The 20838-nt window shown below is 38.7% G+C and overlaps 1 protein-coding gene across 2 annotated transcripts in view; it reads left to right on the forward strand.

The window, feature by feature from the left end:
* The window catches only part of COLGALT2 (collagen beta(1-O)galactosyltransferase 2), a 137954-nt gene that overhangs the window by 108032 nt on the left and 9084 nt on the right, over positions 1-20838 (forward strand). For both annotated transcript variants that reach the window (XM_053693855.1, XM_053693856.1), the window contains exons 7-8: positions 8532-8608; positions 20508-20614. In XM_053693855.1, coding sequence (XP_053549830.1) covers positions 8532-8608; positions 20508-20614 — 184 coding nt within the window. The remainder of the gene's footprint in view (positions 1-8531; positions 8609-20507; positions 20615-20838) is intronic.

The following is a 20838-nucleotide window of genomic DNA, read 5'->3' on the forward strand; positions in this document are numbered from 1 at the left end:
GCACTAGAGTATGACTTTACAGAACAACAGTGCCATTTGATACAACTCCAGATAGAACTCATTTGCCTTTTAGTGAGGCACATAGCTCTGTCAGTTTATACACGTGTAATACTTGTTTAAGTATTCAGTGAGAACCATTCCCCTTAGTTTCTGTTTTTGAGTTACAAAAGGACTCTAGAAGGTTAATTTTAATTGTTTAGGGTATATATAGTACACCTTGTGCAATGCATATATTAGGTCTATGAGTAAGCGCCTGTAGGGGGTGCGAAACATGTCAGGCATTCGCCACTGTCCACACCACGTTTGACTGTAAGCTTTATTGATGAACTGCTCCACACTGTTCATGCATTTTATGGATTGGTATTTACCGTGTTCTTTGAATAAACTGTGGACTGTTATTTGCATACTATTAATGTGTGTAGTGCCTGCCATTTTTTCTACACTTCTAAAATAAAACCTAACCTATCTTACACTAACACCTAACCTTACGCTACAATTAAATCAATTACATAAATAAATACAATTACCTAAATTACAAAAAAACAAACAATAAATTACACAAAATAAAAAAAGAAATTATCAGATATTTAAACTAATTACACCTAATCTAATAGCCCTATCAAAATAAAAAAAGCCCCCCAAAATAAAAATAAAAACCCTAGCCTAAACTAAACTACCAATAGCCCTTAAAAGGGCCTTTTGGGGGCATTGCCCTAAATAAATCAGCTCTTTTACCTGTAAAAAAAATACAAACAACCCGCCAACAGTAAAAGCCACCACCCACACAACCAAGCCCCCAAATAAAATCCTAACTAAAAAAACCTAAGCTCCCCATTGCCCTGAAAACTGCATTTGGATGGGCATTGCCCTTAAAAGGGCATTTAGCTCTTTTTCAAGTGCCCAAACCCCTAATCTAAAAATAAAACCCACCCAATAAACCCTTAAAAAAAGCCTAATACTAACCCCCGAAGATCCACTTACAGTTTTTGAAGATTCGACATTCATCCTCAACAAAGCGGCAGAAGTACTCATCCAAGCCCGCAGAAGTCTTCATCCAGACGGCATCTTCTATCTTCATCCATCCGGCGCGGAGCGGGTCCATCTTCAAGACATCCGGTGCGGAGCATCCTCTTCAATCGAAGTCTTCTTGCAGAAGGAAGGTTCCTTTAAATTACGTCATCCAAGATGGCGTCCATTGAATTCCGATTGGCTGTTAGAATTCTATCAGCCAATCGGAATTAAAGGTGAAAAAATCCTATTGGCTGATGCAATCAGCCAATAGGATTGAGCTTCAATCCTATTGGCTGATCCAATCAGCCAATAGGATTGAGCTTGCATTCTATTGGCTGATTGGAACATGATACGATGTAGCGTATCATGTCCGTTGCACATCGATAAATGCCGACAGCGTTTATCATTGCACTAGCAGTTCTTGTGAACTGCTGATGCAATACCGCCCCCTGCAGATTCGCGGCCGCTAGCAGGGGGTGTCAATCAACCCATATTCAATCAACCCGTATTTGATCGGGTTGATTTCTGTCCTCTGCCTCAGAGCAGGCGGACAGGATGTGGAGCAGGGGTATTTAGGTTATGGATCAGCAATTTAACCATTTGTGTTTTTCTAGTAATAACGGTTTAAATTCCTGTTGTGTTTTTGTCATTGGCAAATAAAAGGTTAAATCTCTGTTGAGGCTTGCTCAAAAAACATATTGCCCACTGGCTGTTAACAACAACTGCAACATTATTGGTGGATAAAGACACACTTCCACAGAGCTCCTAACTCCTGAGCCTACCTCAATATGCTCTTGTGCAAAATAACTATTTTTTCCATAAAAGATACAAAAAGAAAATGAAAAATGTGATAATAGCAGTATATTATTATTTTTTTATGTAAAATTGCTTGCTCTATCCGACTCAAAACTTTCATTTTTGTCTTCCATTCCCCTACAAATGTATACGTACCCGGTCACACTCTCGCTAAGGGTATTATTCTTTATGGCATCAGTGGCGTCACTAGGGGGGGGCGGGGGGGGGGCGGGCCGCACCCGGGTGACACCCTCCAGGGGGTGACACCAAAAAAAAAAAAAATTTTTTTTTTTTTTTTTTTTTTTTTTTTTTTAAATTTTATTGAAATTCAAAGAAATACAATGTTTAGATGCATAGATTATTTTATTAGAGGCTGGCATTTGTGAACATTAGTGGGACTGGGGAAGTTGTAGACACACAATTTTTTTGCCCCTTGAGCCAGTGCTGCAATTTCAAAAAATAGTTTTCCCGGCTGCTTTTGCTTGTTTGTACTTTGCTCCTCCCCTGCCCAATTTCACTATGAATGTTGTGGGTGTGCCATGGGGCTTGCAAAGTTGCGCTGCTAGCCTAAACCTGCCTGCCTATCTGTGCTCACTGCTCAGTGACATGCGGCCCAGGGCTGTGCACTGACAGACTTGGAACAGAGTCAGAGAGCAGAATTTTCATAGTTTGCGCGCCTAAACCTTTTCTTCAGTGATTTATTTTAGAGTGCTCTGTTTATCTTTCATTTGATGTTCTGCTGAGCCAGGCTCTAGGCATGAGCTTCCTAATTAATGCAGTGCAGTTTACATATTTTGTATGTGTGTGTCTGAGTTTTTGTGTGTCTCAGTGTTTTTGTGTGTGTGTTTTTGTGTGTGTGTCTGAGTGTGTTTCCGAGTGTTTGTGTGTGCATCTGAGTATGTTTTTAAGTGTGTCTGAGTGTTTGTATGTGTGTTTGCCTGTGTCTGCTTTCTGGGGGGGGGTGACACCATGACTTACCGCACCGGGTGACACCAACCCTAGTGACGCCACTGTATGGCATCACACAGAGTGTACTGGGCGAGCACTTTGTATGGGCACTGCAGAGAATAATGGCAAATTATATTGTGCTAAATGATTCGCGCTCTTCCTCCATCTGTACGTATCCTGTAATGCTTTTCTAAAAGCCATAATTAACTTTACTGTAATTAAAGGATTGTAACAGATCTCAGTAAATCACGTACAACATACAATAAACTTCTGCTATAGACAAAAAGCACAGCCCGCAGGAGGTTTGAATTAGATGAAGCACATTTTTCTTAGCAGTTAAAAAACTAAATACCAACAATAAACAAAGCGCAGAACTGCTGAGACTTTTACAGAAGCAGCGTCCGTTACATCATCCGGAGACTTCACTTATAAAAGTGTTTGCCTAAACTGTAATCCCATCTGTTGCTGCTGTTACGTGGGACCTTGCTTATGGTATTTATAAGCAGTTTAATTAGCGTGACCCCATAGAATCAATGCTGACCCCTTTTTTCAGGGTAGTTTTTGTAAATGTTACTGATATTAGAAATACAATTCCTGTTTCTAGAGAGATGTGTATAATGAGAAAGCCGTAAAACAACATTGCTCTTATGAGTTAAAGGGATTTGAACCCCCCAAAAAAATGTTGTGATTCATACAGAACATATAATTAAAAAAAAGTTTCTAATTTTCTTCAATTATTTATTTTGCTTTTTTCCCATGATATTCTGTGTTGAAGAAATACCTAGGTAGACATCTGAAGCACTGCATGGCAGGATATAGTGCTGCCCTCTAGTGTTCTTGCAAATGATAACATTCTTGTAAACCTGCTGTCATATAGTGCTGCCCTCTAGTGTTCTTGCAAATGAATAACATTCTTGTAAACCTGCTGTCATATAGTGCTGCCCTCTAGTGTTCTTGCAAATGATAACATTCTTGTAAACCTGCTGTCATATAGTGCTGCCCTCTAGTGTTCTTGCAAATGAATAACATTCTTGTAAACCTGCTGTCATATAGTGCTCCAGAATGGGCTGGCTGCTGAGTTTATCTCCCTGCTTTTCAACCAAAGATACCAAGAGAACAAATACAAATGATAACCAAAGTAAATTAGAAAGTTGTTTAAAATCACTTGCTCTATCCGAAACAAATGGTTATCATTTATTATGCTCTAATTGTCCTCAAACCTGTATGGGGGTTGATAAGGTACTAGGGCAGCTTAGGGGTTAATACTGCATTTATCTACAATGTTTACAATATTATGCATTCTTATGTATGATGCATATTCTTATAACTATTGTATGTACATTAATATGTATTTATTTTTTTATTTATTTTTTATTTTAAACATAAATATATATTTTAAAATGTATATTCATGTTACAAAATGCATTATATAAAACATTTTAACAACATTTTCAAATAATAAATACATCAAGCAAGAATATCTACATTTTAATTTTATTTGTTTTGGGGATTTAGGTTAAGGCTACTGTTAGCGCTATGGTTAGTGATGGTGATTTAGGTTAAGGCTACTGTTAGCGCTATGGTTAGTGATGGTGATTTAGGTTAAAGCTACTGTTAGCGCTATGGTTAGTGATGGTGATTTAGGTTAAGGCTACTGTTAGCGCTATGGTTAGTGATGGTGATTTAGGTTAAAGCTACTGTTAGCGCTATGGTTAGTGATGGTGATTTAGGTTAAGGCTACTGTTAGCGCTATGGTTATTGTTGGGGATTAAGGTTAAGGCTACTGTTAGCGCTATGGTTATTGTTGGGGATTAAGGTTAAGGCTACTGTTAGTGCTATGGTTAGGGTTGGGGATTAAGGTTAAGGCTACTGTTAGCGCTATGGTTAGTGATGAGGATTAAGGTTAAGGCTACTGTTAGCGCTATGGTTAGTGATGAGGATTAAGGTTAAGGCTACCATTAGTGCTATGGTTAGTGTTGGGGATTAAGATTAAGGCTACTGTTAGCGCTATGGTTAGTGTTGGGGATTAAGATTAAGGCTACTGTTAGCGCTATGGTTAGTGTTGGGGATTAAAGTTAAGGCTACTGTGAGCGCTATGGTTATTGTTGGGGATTAAGGTTAAGGCTACTGTTAGCGCTATGGTTAGTGATGAGGATTAAGGTTAAGGCTACCATTAGTGCTATGGTTAGGGTTGGGGATTAAGGTTAAGGCTACTGTTAGCGCTATGGTTATTGTTGGGGATTAAGGTTAAGGCTACCATTAGTGCTATGGTTAGGGTTGGGGATTAAGGTTAAGGCTACTGTTAGCGCTATGGTTAGTGATGAGGATTAAGGTTAAGGCTACCATTAGTGCTATGGTTAGTGTTGGGGATTAAGATTAAGGCTACTGTTAGCGCTATGGTTAGTGTTGGGGATTAAAGTTAAGGCTACTGTGAGCGCTATGGTTATTGTTGGGGATTAAGGTTAAGGCTACCGTTAGCGCTATGGTTAGTGTCGAGGATTAAGGTTAAGGCTACTGTTAGTGCTATGGTTAGTGTTGGGGATTAAAGTTAAGGCTACTGTGAGCGCTATGGTTATTGTTGGGGATTAAGGTTAAGGCTACCGTTAGCGCTATGGTTAGTGTTGAGGATTAAGGTTAAGGCTACTGTTAGTGCTATGGTTAGTGTTGGGGATTAAAGTTAAGGCTACTGTGAGCGCTATGGTTATTGTTGGGGATTAAGGTTAAGGCTACTGTTAGAGCTATGGTTAGTGTTGGGGATTAAGGTTAAGGCTACTGTTAGCGCTATGGGTAGTGTTGGGGATTAAGGTTAAGGCTACCGTTAGCGCTATGGTTAGTGTTGAGGATTAAGGTTAAGGCTACTGTTAGCGCTATGGTTAGTGTTGAGGATTAAGGTTAAGGCTACTGTTAGTGCTATGGTTAGTGTTGGGGATTAAGGTTAAGGCTACTGTCAGCGCTATGGTTAGGGTTGGGGATTAAGGTTAAGGCTACTGTTAGCGCTATGGTTAGTGTTGACGATTAAGGTTAAGGCTACTGTTAGCACTATGGCTAGTGATGGGGATTAAGGTTAAGGCTAATGTTAGCATTATGGTTAGTGTTTGGGTTTAAAGGGACAGTTTACTCAAAAATGTTTTCCCATTTAATTTGTTCCCAATGATCCACTTTACCTGCTGGAGTGTATTAAATTGTTTACAAGTATTTCCATTACCCTTATATTGGCATTTGAATTAGTTTATTTAGCCTGTGGTATCCCCACCCATCCTGAAAGTTTTTGGCCTTGAGGCCAAGCTGTGTTAACACAGCCAGTAGAAGAAATTACCCTCCCAGTGGGCTATAGAAGAGATAAGGTAATAAAATGTAAATGTTCCATCGTTCTCTCCAAGTGTTGGTGATTGATTTATGGACAGATATAACATAAAGAAGCAGGTATATGTACACAATGTGATAAAGTAATGAGATCTGATTATACCTACAAGCTCAACCCATTTTATTAGGTTGTGGCTCCAAAACACAAAATCAGCTAATTCATATACACAAATAAGCCTTAGCCCCTTAAGGACCAAGGACGTACGTTGTACATCCTAAAAAAAAATACATGTACGTCCTTGGTGCCCTCTCTGCACTGGAAATCGATGGCCGGTATCGTTGGTGGGTGGGAGCGGCCATTGATGGGCCGTGTGATGTGGAGGGGGGCGGGATCGGGCGGGATCAACGGGGGCGCACACGGAAGAGCGCGCGTTCACGGGGGTGGCAAACGGGCGCGTGTACGGGGCGGGAGCGGGTGGGAACCGCTACACTACAGAAATTTTTTCGTTAAGAAGTGGGAGAAAGGGGGGTGGGAGTTTGCCCTAGATTATACCTTAGGGTACTTGGAGGGGGTGGGGGGGGGTAGGTCTTTGGGAGGGGGAAGCTACACTACAGAAAAAAAATAAAATAAACAGTTTTACTCTAAACTGGGTTCTGGCAGACAGCTGCAGTACTTAAGATGGCGGGGACAATTGTGGGGTGTGGGAGGGACGAGAGCTGTTTGGGAGGGATCAGGGTGTCTGATGTGTCAGGTAGGAGGCTGATCTCTACACTAAAGCTAAAATTAACCCTGCAAGCTCCTTACAAGCTACCTAATTAACTCCTTCACTGCTAGCCATAATACACGTGTGATGCGCAACAGCATTTAGTGGCCTTCTAATTACCAAAAAGAAACGCCAAAGCCATATATGCCTGCTATTTCTGAACAAAGGGGATCCCAGAGAAGCATTTACAACCATTTGTGCCATAATTGCACAAGCTGTTTGTAAATAATTTCAGTGAGAAACCTAAAGTTTGTGAAAAAATATGTGTTTTTATTTGATCGCATTTGGCGGTGAAATGGGGGCATGAAATATACCAAAATGGGCCTAGATCAATACTTTGGGTTGTTTACTACACTACACTAAAGCTAAAATTAACCCTACAAGCTCCCTAATTAACCCCTGCACTGCTGGGCATAATACACGTGTTGTGCGCAGCGGCATTTAGCAGCCTTCTAATTACCAAAAAGCAACGCCAAAGCCATATATGTCTGCTATTTCTGAACAAAGGGGCTCCCAGAGAAGCATTTACAACCATTTGTGCCATAATTGCACAAGCTGTTTGTAAATGATTTCAGTGAGTAACCTAAAATTGTTAAAAATTTAACGTTTTTTTTTAATTTGATCGCATTTGGCGGTGAAATTGTGGCATGAAATATACCAAAATGGGCCTAGATAAATACTTTGGGTAGTCTACTACACTACACTAAAGCTAAAATTACCCCAAAAAGCTCCCTACATGCTACCTAATTAACCCCTTCACTGCTGGGCATAATACATTTGTGGTGCGCAGTGGCATTTAGCAGCCTTCTAATTACCAAAAAGCAACGCCAAAGCCATATATGTCTGCTATTTCTAAACAAAGGGGATCCCAGAGAAGCATTTACAACCATTTATGCCATAATTGCACAAGCTGTTTGTAAATAATTTCAGTGAAGTTTGTGAAAAAATATGTGAAAAAGTGAACTATTATTTTTATTTGATCGCATTTGGCGGTGAAATGGTGGCATGATATATGCCAAAATGGGCCTAGATCAATACTTTGGGATGTCTTCTAAAAAAAAATATATACATGTCAAGGGATATTCAGGGATTCCTGAAAGATATCAGCGTTCCAATGTAACTAGCGCTAATTTTGAAAAAAAGTGGTTTGGAAATAGTAAAGTGCTACTTGTATTTATTGCCCTATAACTTACAAAAAAAGCAAAGAACATGTAAAAATTGGGTATTTCTAAACTCAGGACAAAATTCAGAAAATTATTTAACATGGGTGTTTTTTGGTGGTTGTAGATGTGTAACAGATTTTGGGGGTCAAAGTTAGAAAAAGTGTGTTTTTCCATTTTTTCCTCATATTTTATAAAAAAAATTTATAGTAAATTATAAGATATGATGAAAATAATGGTATCTTTCGAAAGTCCATTTAACAGCGAGAAAAACGGTATATAATATGTGTGGGTACAGTAAATGAGTAAGACGAAAATTACAGCTAAACACAAACACCGCAAAAATGTAAAAATAGCTGTGGTCATTAAAAAAATTGAAAAGTGCTGTGGTCATTAAGGGGTTAAAAAAGCAAATCTCATACATTTTATACTCTGCAGCTGGTAAAAAAAAGTAATTGGATCCCTGGTAGTTGTATTATGCACCAGCGTTATTATGTAACATCTGTAGTGATATGATTACGTCAGCCAATTCATTTTTACTCTGTTTCAGTTGATCGTCCACCTCTAGAACCATCTCGTTATGTTTCAGTGACACCTAAAACCCCAGACAAAATGGGATTCGATGAGGTAAGTACCATACTTGGTTTTGTGCGTGTTTATATATAATGTGACACCAAAACATTTTTTGTTAACCATCAGTAACATTACTGGGGACTTTATAAGTTCCATCTAACCCTTTTTTGCCTATTGTGAGAAACTGTTTTTTAGTCAGACAAATAATTAAATGTAGTATTATTGCAATTTCAAGAGAAATACAGCTGTGTGGTACTGTGTACATAGTATTTTTATAACTGTCATTGCTACACAACACACAGTTTACTTTAGTGTGATGCTGAATGCTATGTAACATTTCATCCATATCTACTGCTAGAGGACGGAATGTGCTAGTAGTGCTATGTTTCAGGGTCTGTGTTACATAGCTAATTGTTTCTTTGATGGTCATATATTTGATGCTTGAGTATTACCTAGGCTGGTGTAGTTGACCTGGATGGTGTTAGTATTGCTTTGGTTTATTGTAGTAGAGTAATGTGAGACAAACTGATAAGGTCCAGTGTTATCACAAAATTGTCTAAGAGCTCTTATGATACAGTTTGATACAGTACTGGATGAAGCTAGGGCAAACCTCCCAATGTTTGTGGCTAGGTATTAGGGACTCGGGAGATTGAGGGGGATTGTCACCATTGTGTGGGCGGGGCAGTGCTGGAAAAGGGTGGGGTTAGACAGATAGTGGGCGGGATAAGATTATGGGTATATATTGTGGTTCGTGGGTATATCTGGTGGTTTGTGAGCATGTCTTGGTGGTCTCTGAGTGGGTCTAAGGGAAATTCTGCAAATAGGGTTATATGGCTGTTTCATAGAGTTATCGGGACAGACCTCTCAAATAGGGAGCTAGGGTAATGCTATTGTTTTGTACATTTCAATGATGGTGTTGTATGCATTACACTGATAGATATCATTAATGAAACATTAGCAAACCCTTAAAGGGACAGTATTCTGTAATGTTAAATTGATTTTATCTTAATGTGTTTCCAATTATTTTTTTTACCAACTGCTGAGTATAAAATGTATTAGAATTTGCTTTTAAGGTTTATTTGTGTATATGAAATAGCTGGTTTTGTGTTTTGAAGCCACAACCTAATAAATGGGTTCAGCTTGTAGGTATAATCAGATCTCATTACTTTATCACATTGTGCACATATACATTGTTTCTTTATCATATATCTGTCCGTAAACCAAAGACCAATACTTGGAGAGAACAATGGAAAATTAACATTTTATTACCTTATCTCTTCTATACCCCACTGGGAGTGTAATTTATTTTACTGGCTGTTTACACATCTTATCTATAGCTTGGACCTAAGGCCTGAACTTTCAGAGTAGGTGGGGATACCACAGGCTAAATCAACTATTTCAAATGCCAATATAAGGGTAAATGAAATACTTGTTAAAAATTTAATACACTCCAGCAGATAAAGTGGATCATTGGGAACAAATTAAATGGGAGAAAAAAGTAAACTGTCCATTTAAAGGGACATCAAACTCAAAATGTAACTTGCCTTAAAATCTTTAGTTATGCATAATTTAACTTTAGAATGCACCTTCATTATTTATTTGCCTGCTTTTCCTGGCATTTAACCTTGAAACTGTAGTGTTTCTGCTCCCCTCAGAGGCTAAAGTGTATTCCATGAAATGCAGAACCTTGACATTCCTACAAGCTCGACTGTGATTGGTTGATATGCGCAGAAGCTCATTTATATCTGTCCCTTATTGGCCACAGCAAGGGAAGTTAGACAAATAATATTCCATAGGCTTTTTAAGAGTCGAGACATGGACCTGCAAAACACAACATATTTTACAACAATATTACACTTTAAATGATATTAAACTATTAATTATGCTTGCAAATGTTTTGTAATGTTGTAAATTATTTCTGATGCATATTTTAAAAAGACTTAATTCTTTTTTAAATCCATAATTGTGAACTTAATTTCACCAAAATTAAACTAAACTGTGTTAGAGTTTAATGCTACTTTTAAGGAATGAATACACTTCTGAAATAAAAAAGCACACAATTCAGGCACAATATGACCCTAAATAATTTAATTAAAAAAGCAATAATTTTGAACATATATCGTTAAATAAATATAATGTGACTAAGGCTCGATTGCAAATGAAAAGATAGGAATGGCTTTATATATTATACCAGATTTAATTCTGACATCATCAGAGATATTTTTATATCTGCCAGGTCTGGTCTCCTTATTTATATTTACAGCTGCTGTCTGATGTTTTCAGACTTTATACCCAGAATTGAGGTTGTTTAAGATTAACAAAGTCAGCTGGCAGGGGTTAAAAAGTTACAACTTGCTGTTCAAGGGTTAACACAGGAAAACAAGTAGCTGGCCAAGGGTTAATACAGAGGGGCCAGCAGCTGCTCAAGGCAATGCTGTAAAAAGCAGACCCAGCTAAAGTTCCAGGGATTCCAGGATAGGAATGTCTTTGTACTAATTGGTGTTCGCTGTTTACAGCCTCTCACTAATTGTCCCCAGGTGTTCTGGAGAGAGCAGTATGTGTGTGTGCTAAATCCTCAGGAAGATTCTTATTGCTTTGTGAGGCTGAATGTTTTATTACTTTGGTCATCTATTTGGCCTACAACACACAACACTTCACATGACTTCAAAGAGACCCACAATGCTCCTAATAGACCTGCAAAGACACCTCTTAATAGATCTGCTGCACACACCAGTTAATAGATCTGCTGCAGACACCTCTTAATAGATCTGCTGCACACACCTCTTAATAGATCTGCTGCACACACCTCTTAATAGATCTGCTGCACACACCTCTTAATAGATCTGCTGCACACACCTCTTAATAGATCTGCAGCACACACCTCTTAATAGATCTGCTGCACACACCTCTTAATAGATCTGCTGCACACACCTCTTAATAGATCTGCTGCACACACCTCTTAATAGATCTGCTGCACACACCTCTTAATAGATCTGCTGCACACAAATCTTAATAGATCTGCTGCAGACACCTCTTAATAGATTTGCTTCAGACACCTCTTAATAGATCTGCTGCACACACCTCTTAATAGATCTGCTGCACACACCTCTTAATAGATCTGCTGCACACACCTCTTAATAGATCTGCAGCACACACCTCTTAATAGATCTGCAGCACACACCTCTTAATAGATCTGCTGCACACACCTCTTAATAGATCTGCTGCACACACCTCTTAATAGATCTGCTGCACACACCTCTTAATAGATCTGCTGCACACACCTCTTAATAGATCTGCAGCACACACCTCTTAATAGATCTGCAGCACACACCTCTTAATAGATCTGCAGCACACACCTCTTAATAGATCTGCTGCACACACCTCTTAATAGATCTGCTGCACACACCTCTTAATACATCTGCTGCACACACCTCTTAATACATCTGCTGCACACACCTCTTAATAGATCTGCTGCACACACCTCTTAATAGATCTGCTGCACACACCTCTTAATAGATCTGCTGCACACACCTCTTAATAGATCTGCTGCACACACCTCTTAATAGATCTGCAGCACACACCAGTTAATAGATCTGCAGCACACACCAGTTAATAGATCTGCTGCACACACCAGTTAATAGATCTGCAGCACACACCAGATAATAGATCTGCAGCACACACCTCTTAATAGATCTATAGCACACACCAGTTAATAGATCTGTAGCACACACCAGTTAATAGATCTGCTGCACACACCTCTTAATAGATCTGCTGCACACAGCTCTTAATAGATCTGCTGCACACACCTCTTAATAGATCTGCTGCACACACCTCTTAATAGATCTGCTGCACACACCTCTTAATAGAACTGCTGCACACACCTCTTAATAGATCTGCTGCACACACCTCTTAATAGATCTGCAGCACACACCTCTTAATAGATCTGCAGCACACACCTCTTAATAGATCTGCTGCACACACCTCTTAATAGATCTGCTGCACACACCTCTTAATAGATCTGCAGCACACACCTCTTAATAGATCTGCAGCACACACCAGTTAATAGATCTGCAGCAAACACCAGTTAATAGATCTGCAGCACACACCAGTTAATAGATCTGCTGCACACACCAGTTAATAGATCTGCTGCACACACCAGTTAATAGATCTGCTGCACACACCAGTTAATAGATCTGCAGCACACACCAGTTAATAGATGTGCAGCACACACCTCTTAATAGATCTATAGCACACACCAGTTAATAGATCTGCAGCACACACCAGTTAATAGATCTACTGCACACACCTCTTAATAGATCTGCGGCACACACCAGTTAATAGATCTATAGCACACACCAGTTAATAGATCTGTAACACACACCAATTAATAAATCTGCTGCACACACCAGTTAATAGATCTGCTGCACACACCTCTTAATAGATCTGCTGCACACACCTCTTAATAGATCTGCTGCACACACCTCTTAATAGATCTGCTGCACACACCTCTTAATAGATCTGCAGCACACACCTCTTAATAGATCTGCAGCACACACCTCTTAATAGATCTGCTGCACACACCTCTTAATACATCTGCTGCACACACCTCTTAATAGATCTGCAGCACACACCTCTTAATAGATCTGCAGCACACACCAGTTAATAGATCTGCTGCACACACCAGTTAATAGATCTGCTGCACACACCAGATAATAGATCTGCTGCACACACCAGTTAATAGATCTGCAGCACACACCAGTTAATAGATCTGCAGCACACACCAGTTAATAGATATGTAGCACACACCAGTTAATAGATCTGCTGCACACACCAGTTAATAGATCTGCAGCACACACCAGTTAATAGATCTGCTGCACACACCAGTTAATAGATCTGCAGCACACACCAGTTAATAGATCTGCTGCACACACCAGTTAATAGATCTGTAACACACACCAGTTAATAGATCTGCAGCACACACCAGTTAATAGATCTGCAGCACACACCAGTTAATAGATCTGCAGCACACACCAGTTAATAGATCTGCTGCACACACCAGTTAATAGATCTGCTGCACACAACAGTTAATAGATCTGCAGCACACACCAGTTAATAGATCTGCTGCACACACCAGTTAATAGATCTGTAACACACACCAGTTAATAGATCTGCTGCACACACCAGTTAATAGATCTGTAACACACACCAGTTAATAGATCTATAGCACACACCAGTTAATAGATCTGCTGCACACACCAGTTAATAGATCTGTTGCACACACCAGTTAATAGATCTGCTGCACACACCTCTTAATAGATCTGCTGCACACACCAGTTAATAGATCTGCTGCACACACCAGTTAATAGATCTGCTGCACACACCAGTTAATAGATCTGTAACACACACCAGTTAATAGATCTATAGCACACACCAGTTAATAGATCTGCTGCACACACCAGTTAATAGATCTGTAACACACACCAGTTAATAGATCTGTAACACACACCAGTTAATAGATCTATAGCACACACCAGTTAATAGATCTGTAACACACACCAGTTAATAGATCTGTAACACACACCAGTTAATAGATCTGCTGCACACACCAGTTAATAGATCTGCTGCACACACCAGTTAATAGATCTGCTGCACACACCAGTTAATAGATCTGCTGCACACACCAGTTAATAGATCTGCTGCACACACCAGTTAATAGATCTGCTGCACACACCAGTTAATAGATCTGTTGCACACACCAGTTAATAGATCTGCTGCACACACCAGTTAATAGATCTATAGCACACACCAGTTAATAGATCTACAGTGATCAGCGCTATTACATGCACTGCATATGACCATAGACTTCAGTATCAAGGGAAGCTTGAAATTGGAGCTCTAGTTTTAATGTGTTATTCTAAATATAAAATGCCAATAAAAATAACAGATAAAAGTCCCTCAGGGTGTGAGTATAAAAGTATCACGTGCATGTTTTATCTTTAGTAAATGTACAACACATAATAAGTGAATTAAAGCACCATTTCTGCTTTATCCTGTCCCTTTACTGAAAGTAAAACTATTTGTTCTGCTGCCTTTTTCTGTAAAATACATCCGAGCTGTGCTTGTTAACTAGTGATTGTCTCACCTTGTCTCTCTAGTCTTTGCCCTCGTTTAAAAAGACAGAAAACGCCTTTACTACACATTCCCTAGTTTTGCATAGCCAATATTGTTATATAAATATACTTTATAACTTCTTCTTTTTTTTTTTTAAATCTTTATTTATTTTCCTCCAACACAATATGAAAAAAAAAAAACAATAACCTTTTGCGCCACGCAGGGCAACATAACAGTTAACATTTTAAATCATAGACAATTCATATTCCATTGTCAAATCAACATAATATCAGAGTGTCGGAATTTCAGTACTTTTTTTTTTAATTTGAAAAAAAAAAAAAAAAAAACTAAAAACCTAAAAACTAACCACACACACAAAAAAAAAAAAAAAAAAGGGGGAACAACTCCCTACTCCCTCAACTCGTGATTATCTTCCACATCTTCCTCCAACCAATGACTAGGGAAGTGACCAGCATATATATTTAGTTGAACAAAGGGAGATTTAAGTAAAGGCTTAATCAGCACTCTTTGTGTTGGCTTCTGTAAAGATAATATGAACGATTCCCATTTCTTAAGATAGGAGTTTATTTGGTCATCCGACCGGTAAGGTGAAATATATTGCTCTCCTATACATCGCCCAATCATTGTTTTTTTAAAATGAGCAAATTTTGGAGCAGAAGATGCTTTATAACTTCTAAACCTCTATATCTCTGCCTGTTTCTAAGCCACATTTATTTCAGTCAATTGTATAAGCTTTTCACAGTAAGACAATTGCATAGATTACGAGTTTTGCGCTAAACAGGGTAAGAAACTAACGCCAAAAAAGTTGCGTTATTTCACTCTCCGTAGCGCTGCCATTACGAGTTACTGAAAAGCCTCCTTGTGTGTGCGATATGGTGGCGTTAAGCTCCATACCGCACAAAATCCAAGGGCTGATTTGAAGTGCTCGTGCACGCTTTTCCCCCATAGACATTAATGGGAAGAGAGTGTTAGGAAAAAAACCTAACACCTGAAGTGCGGAATGAAAAATCTCTGTAATGCAACCCCATTGATGTTTATGGGGAAAAAAAGTTACGTTTAAAACTAACACCCTAACATAAACCCCTAGTCTAAGCACCTAATCCGCCACCCCTGACATCGCCGACACTAATAAAAGTTATTAACCCCTAATCCACCGCTCCCCACATCGCAGACACTAAATTAAATGACTAACCCCTAAACCTCCGGCCCCCCACATCGCCGCTACTAAATAAACCTATTAACCCCTAAACCTCCGGCCCCTCACATCGCCGCTGCTAAATAAACCTATTAACCCCTAAACGTTCGGCCCCCCACATCACCGCCACTAAATAAACCTTTTAACCCCTAAACTGCCAACCCCCCACATTGCAAACACCAGATTAAACTATTAACCCCTAAACCTAATACCTTTAAAGAACTTTAAATTAAAATTACAATATAAATATCCTAAAATAAATAAACTTACCTGTGAAATAAAAATAAACCTCACATTAAACTATTAATTAACCTAACATAACTATTCTAATAAAATTAAAAAATACTACCAATTAAAAACCTAAATTCCAAATTTAAAAAACCTACCTACGAAAGAAATTAAAAAATCTAAAATTACAAAAAATAATAAACACTAAATTACGAAAAATAAAAAACACTAAGCTTACAAAAAATAATAAAGGAAATTATCAAAAATAAAAACAATTACACCTAATCTAAAAAAACAAAACAACCAAAAAAACCCCATAAAAAACTAACACTAACCCCAGAATATCTACTCACGGTTCCTGAAGTCCGGGGGCGTCTTCTATCTTCATCCCGGCGGCGTTGAGCTATCCTGGAAGTGGATCCCATCCTGCGCAAATCGTCCTCTTCATACGGTCACCGCCGTACACTGAAGTTGAATGCAAGGTAGCTGTTTCCAAATGGCATACCTTGCATTCCTATTGGCTGATTTGATTCTTCAAATTTAAATCACGGTACAACGGTGACCGTATGAAGAGGAATGCTCCATGCAGTATGGGATCCACTTCCAGGATAGCTCCGCCGGGATGAAGATAGAAGGTGTCGCTTCCCGGATGAAGACTTCTCGCTGCCTGGATGAAGACTTCTTGTTGTCTGGATGAAGATAGAAGGTGTCGCTGCATGGATGAAGACTTCTCGCTGCCTGGATGAAGATGGATGTCCGGACTTCAGGAACCGTGAGTAGATATTCTGGGGTTAGTGTTAGTTTTTTTTTAATTTTTTGGGGTGTTTTTTTTTTTTAGATTAGGGATGGGCACTTGGAAAAGAGATAAATGCCCTTTTAAGGGCAGTGAAAAAGAGCTTCACCCAGAGGGCAATGGGTAGTTTAGGATTTTTTAGAGTTAGGTTTTTTTTATTTGGGGGAGTTGGTTGGGTGGTGGGTTTTACTGTTGGGGGGGCTTTGTTTTTTTTTTTACAGGTAAAAGAGCTGATTAACTTAGGACAATGCCTTACAAAAGGCCTTTTTAAGGGCTATTGGTAGTTTATTGTAGGCTAGGTGGTGTTTTTATTTTGTGGGGCTTTTTTATTTTTATAGGGCTGTTAGATTAGGTGTAATTGTTTTATTATTGATAATTTCATTTATTACTTTTTGTAAGCTTAGTGTTTTTTATTTTTTGTAATTTTAGATTTTTTTTTAAATTTTTTTCGTAGTGTTAGTTTTTTTTTTAAATTTGTAATTTAGGTTTTTAATTGGTAGTATTTTTTATTTGATTAGAATAGTTATTTTAGGTTAATTTATAGTTTAATGTTAGGTTTATTTTTATTTCACAGGTAAGTTATTATTTATTTTAAGATAGTTATATTGTAATTTTAATTTAAAGTTAGGAGCACGTTAGTTTTAGGGGTTAATAGTTTAATTTAGTGTTTTGCAATGTGGGGGGGGGGGCGGCAGCCTAGGGGTTAATAGGTTTAGTTTAGTAGTTACTATGTGGGGGGGCTGGAGGTTTAGGGGTTATTACTTTATTATAGTGTTGGCGATGTGGGGGGGCGGCGATTTAGGGGTTAATAGGTTTATTTAGGTGTCGGGGAGCGGCAGATTAGGGGTTAATAACTTTTATTAGTGTCGGCGATGTTGGGGAGCGGCGGTTTTGGGGGTTAATATATTAAAAATAGTGTTTTGGCGATGTGGGTGGGCGGCGGATTAGGGGTTAATAAGTTTATTATAGTGTTTGCGATGCGGGAGGGCCTCGGTTTAGGGGTTAATAGGTAGTTTATGGGTGTTAGTGTACTTTGTAATATTTTATTTATGAGTTTTGTGAAACATTGTGTCGGTATAGGCTGTAATGCAAGCATTTTAGCCGGACCGCACAACCTGTAATAATGGCGCTATGAAAATCCCCACAAAAACGTCATTTTTTGAGTGCGGAATTGACAGTGCGTTACAGACTAAAATGCTTGCGTTACAGCTATACCGACATGACTCATAATATGCGTTCCTTGCCATTACGCTGGAATTTTTCAGCGTTAAAAGCTGTACCGCACCGTAACGCAAACCTCGTAATCTCGGTGAGAGTTAGTTAAAGGGACACTGTACCCAAAAATTTTCTTTTGCAATTCAGAAAGAGCATGCAATTTTAAGCAACTTTCTAATTTACTCCTATTATCAATTTTTCTTCGTTCTCTTGCTATCATTATTTGAAAAAGAAGGTATCTAAGCTTTTTTTGGTTTCAGTACTCTGGACAGCACTTTTTTATTGGTGGATGAATTTATCCACCAATCAGCAAGGACAACCCAGGTTGTTCACCAAAAATGGGCCGGCATCTAAACTTACATTCTTGCATTTCAAATAAAGATACCAAGAGAAAGAAGAAAATTTGATAATAGGAGTAAATTAGAAAGTTGCTTAAAATTTCATGCTCAATCTGAATCACAAAATAATTTTTTTGGGTACAGTGTCCCTTTAATGTGTGCCATATAAATAACACTGTGCTCACAACTGAGGAGTTACAAAAGAGACTGCACTGATTGACTAAAATGCAAGTCGTAAACAGCACTAAGATAAGGGGGGCAGCCTGCAGAGGTTTAGATACAAGGTAATCACAGAGGTAAAAAAGTATATTAATATAACCGTTTTGGTTATGCAAAACTGGGGAATAAAGGGATTATCTATCTTTTTAAACAATCACAATTTTGGTGTAGACTTTCCCTTTAAGGTGGATTATCAGTTTTGCTACAACTATCATGATAGGAGAATCATTCTTTGCAATAGCATTGGCCATACTAGGTAGTTTAGGGGGTCGATTTATCAAAGCAATTTGCCTGTAATTGCAGGCAAAATAACACATACACATATTTATGAAAGCAATCTGCGCCTGTAATTGCACAAATCTGAAAGAACCTTCTTCGCACTCCGCTTGCATTCGCCTAGGCGCACGGACGTGCTCCTGAGTGCACCAATATACATTAGTAATAGGCGTAATTTCACAGCCCGACCTACAAATATGCACAGTTTCTTATTTATCATTGCTTTGCCCCGGTTAGAAACTGAAATTTCTCCTTAAATTGCGTGTTGTATATTTCGCCATACAGATTGAGGCAGAGGCGTAACTAGAAACCACAGGGCCCAGGTGCAAGAATCTAAGAAGGCCCCCCCCCCCCAAAAAAAGTGAATTTGATACATATCTTTTTTTTTTAAAAAAACAGAAAAAAGTCTGTGAGATGGTCTGACCCCCTATTACTGTATATAGTGACACTGTTTAACCCACCAGTACTGTATATAGTGAGTCAGTGACACAGTCTGTAATCTGCCGGTGAGATGGCTGGCCTGACCCTACCCGCCCAGTACTTTATAAAGTGACCACAGTAATCTGTGACATAGTCCAGCCCCCCCATACTGTATATAGTGATACTTTATAGACTGAAACTGTTCACCCCCTGCCCCCCCATGCTGTAGTAACAAGGTCTGTAATTTGCTGGTTCCACAAACACACACATACATATATACATGCATAAATACACACACAGTCACATACATACACACACAGTCACATACATACACACACAGTCACATACATACACACATACATGCATAAATACATACACAGTCACATACATACATACACACACATGCATAAATACACACACATTCACATACATACATACACACACACACACAGTCACATACACACACAGACACACATGCATAAATACACACACAGTCACATACATACATACATACATACATACACACACACATGCATAAATACACACACATACATGCATAAATACACACACAGTCACATACATACATACATACATACATACATACATACACACACACACACAGTCACATACACACACAGACACACATGCATAAATACACACACAGTCACATACATACACACATACACACACATGCATAAATACACACACAGTCACATACATACATACATACACACACATACATACATAAATACACACATACATACAAACATACACACACATACATACATAAATACACACACAGGTTTAACCGGTTATTCTACGCGGAAAGATTCACAATCCTGCAGTATCCACCAATATGTGTGGAATGAGTGATATATACTCACAATACAGAGTTGGGTGTTCGGCTCCTTAATAAAAAACAAGCGTATCACTTGTAAGGTAAAAACATTTTTTGCTCAACGCGTTTCAACGGCAACAGTTTGTCTTTCTCAAGAGCGTTTAAAATCAGTAAAACTTTGCTGACAAAGTGCATGTATAGAATTGCCTGAGATATTTTTCATTAGTTTTATAAAACAAAACTGATCACCAGCAAAAAACACCTCAAACATTACTGACTTATTTCATGTTCCTTCTCAGATCTTCATGATTAACCTAAAACGGCGCCAAGACCGCCGTGACCGGATGCTTCGCTCTCTGTATGAGCAGGAAATTATGGTGAAGATTTTTGATGCTGTTGATGGAAAGTAAGAGAATAATTCACTGCAATAAAGGGCATAATCTGCACCTAGACAAACTAGGTCTGAATCTTATGGGGGCCCCAAATTCTATAGCCTGATGGCTTCACATTCATATACTCTCCAAATGCTTTATTTGTTAATTGTATTAATAATCAATGATTCCTGATAGGATAGCGGGGGCTTGATCACTCCTTGTGCCTCTGGCTATGAGAAATATAGTGGGCAATTAT

The sequence above is a fragment of the Bombina bombina genome, chromosome 10 (genome assembly GCF_027579735.1).
Source record: "Bombina bombina isolate aBomBom1 chromosome 10, aBomBom1.pri, whole genome shotgun sequence".
Taxonomy (NCBI): Eukaryota; Metazoa; Chordata; class Amphibia; order Anura; family Bombinatoridae; genus Bombina; species Bombina bombina.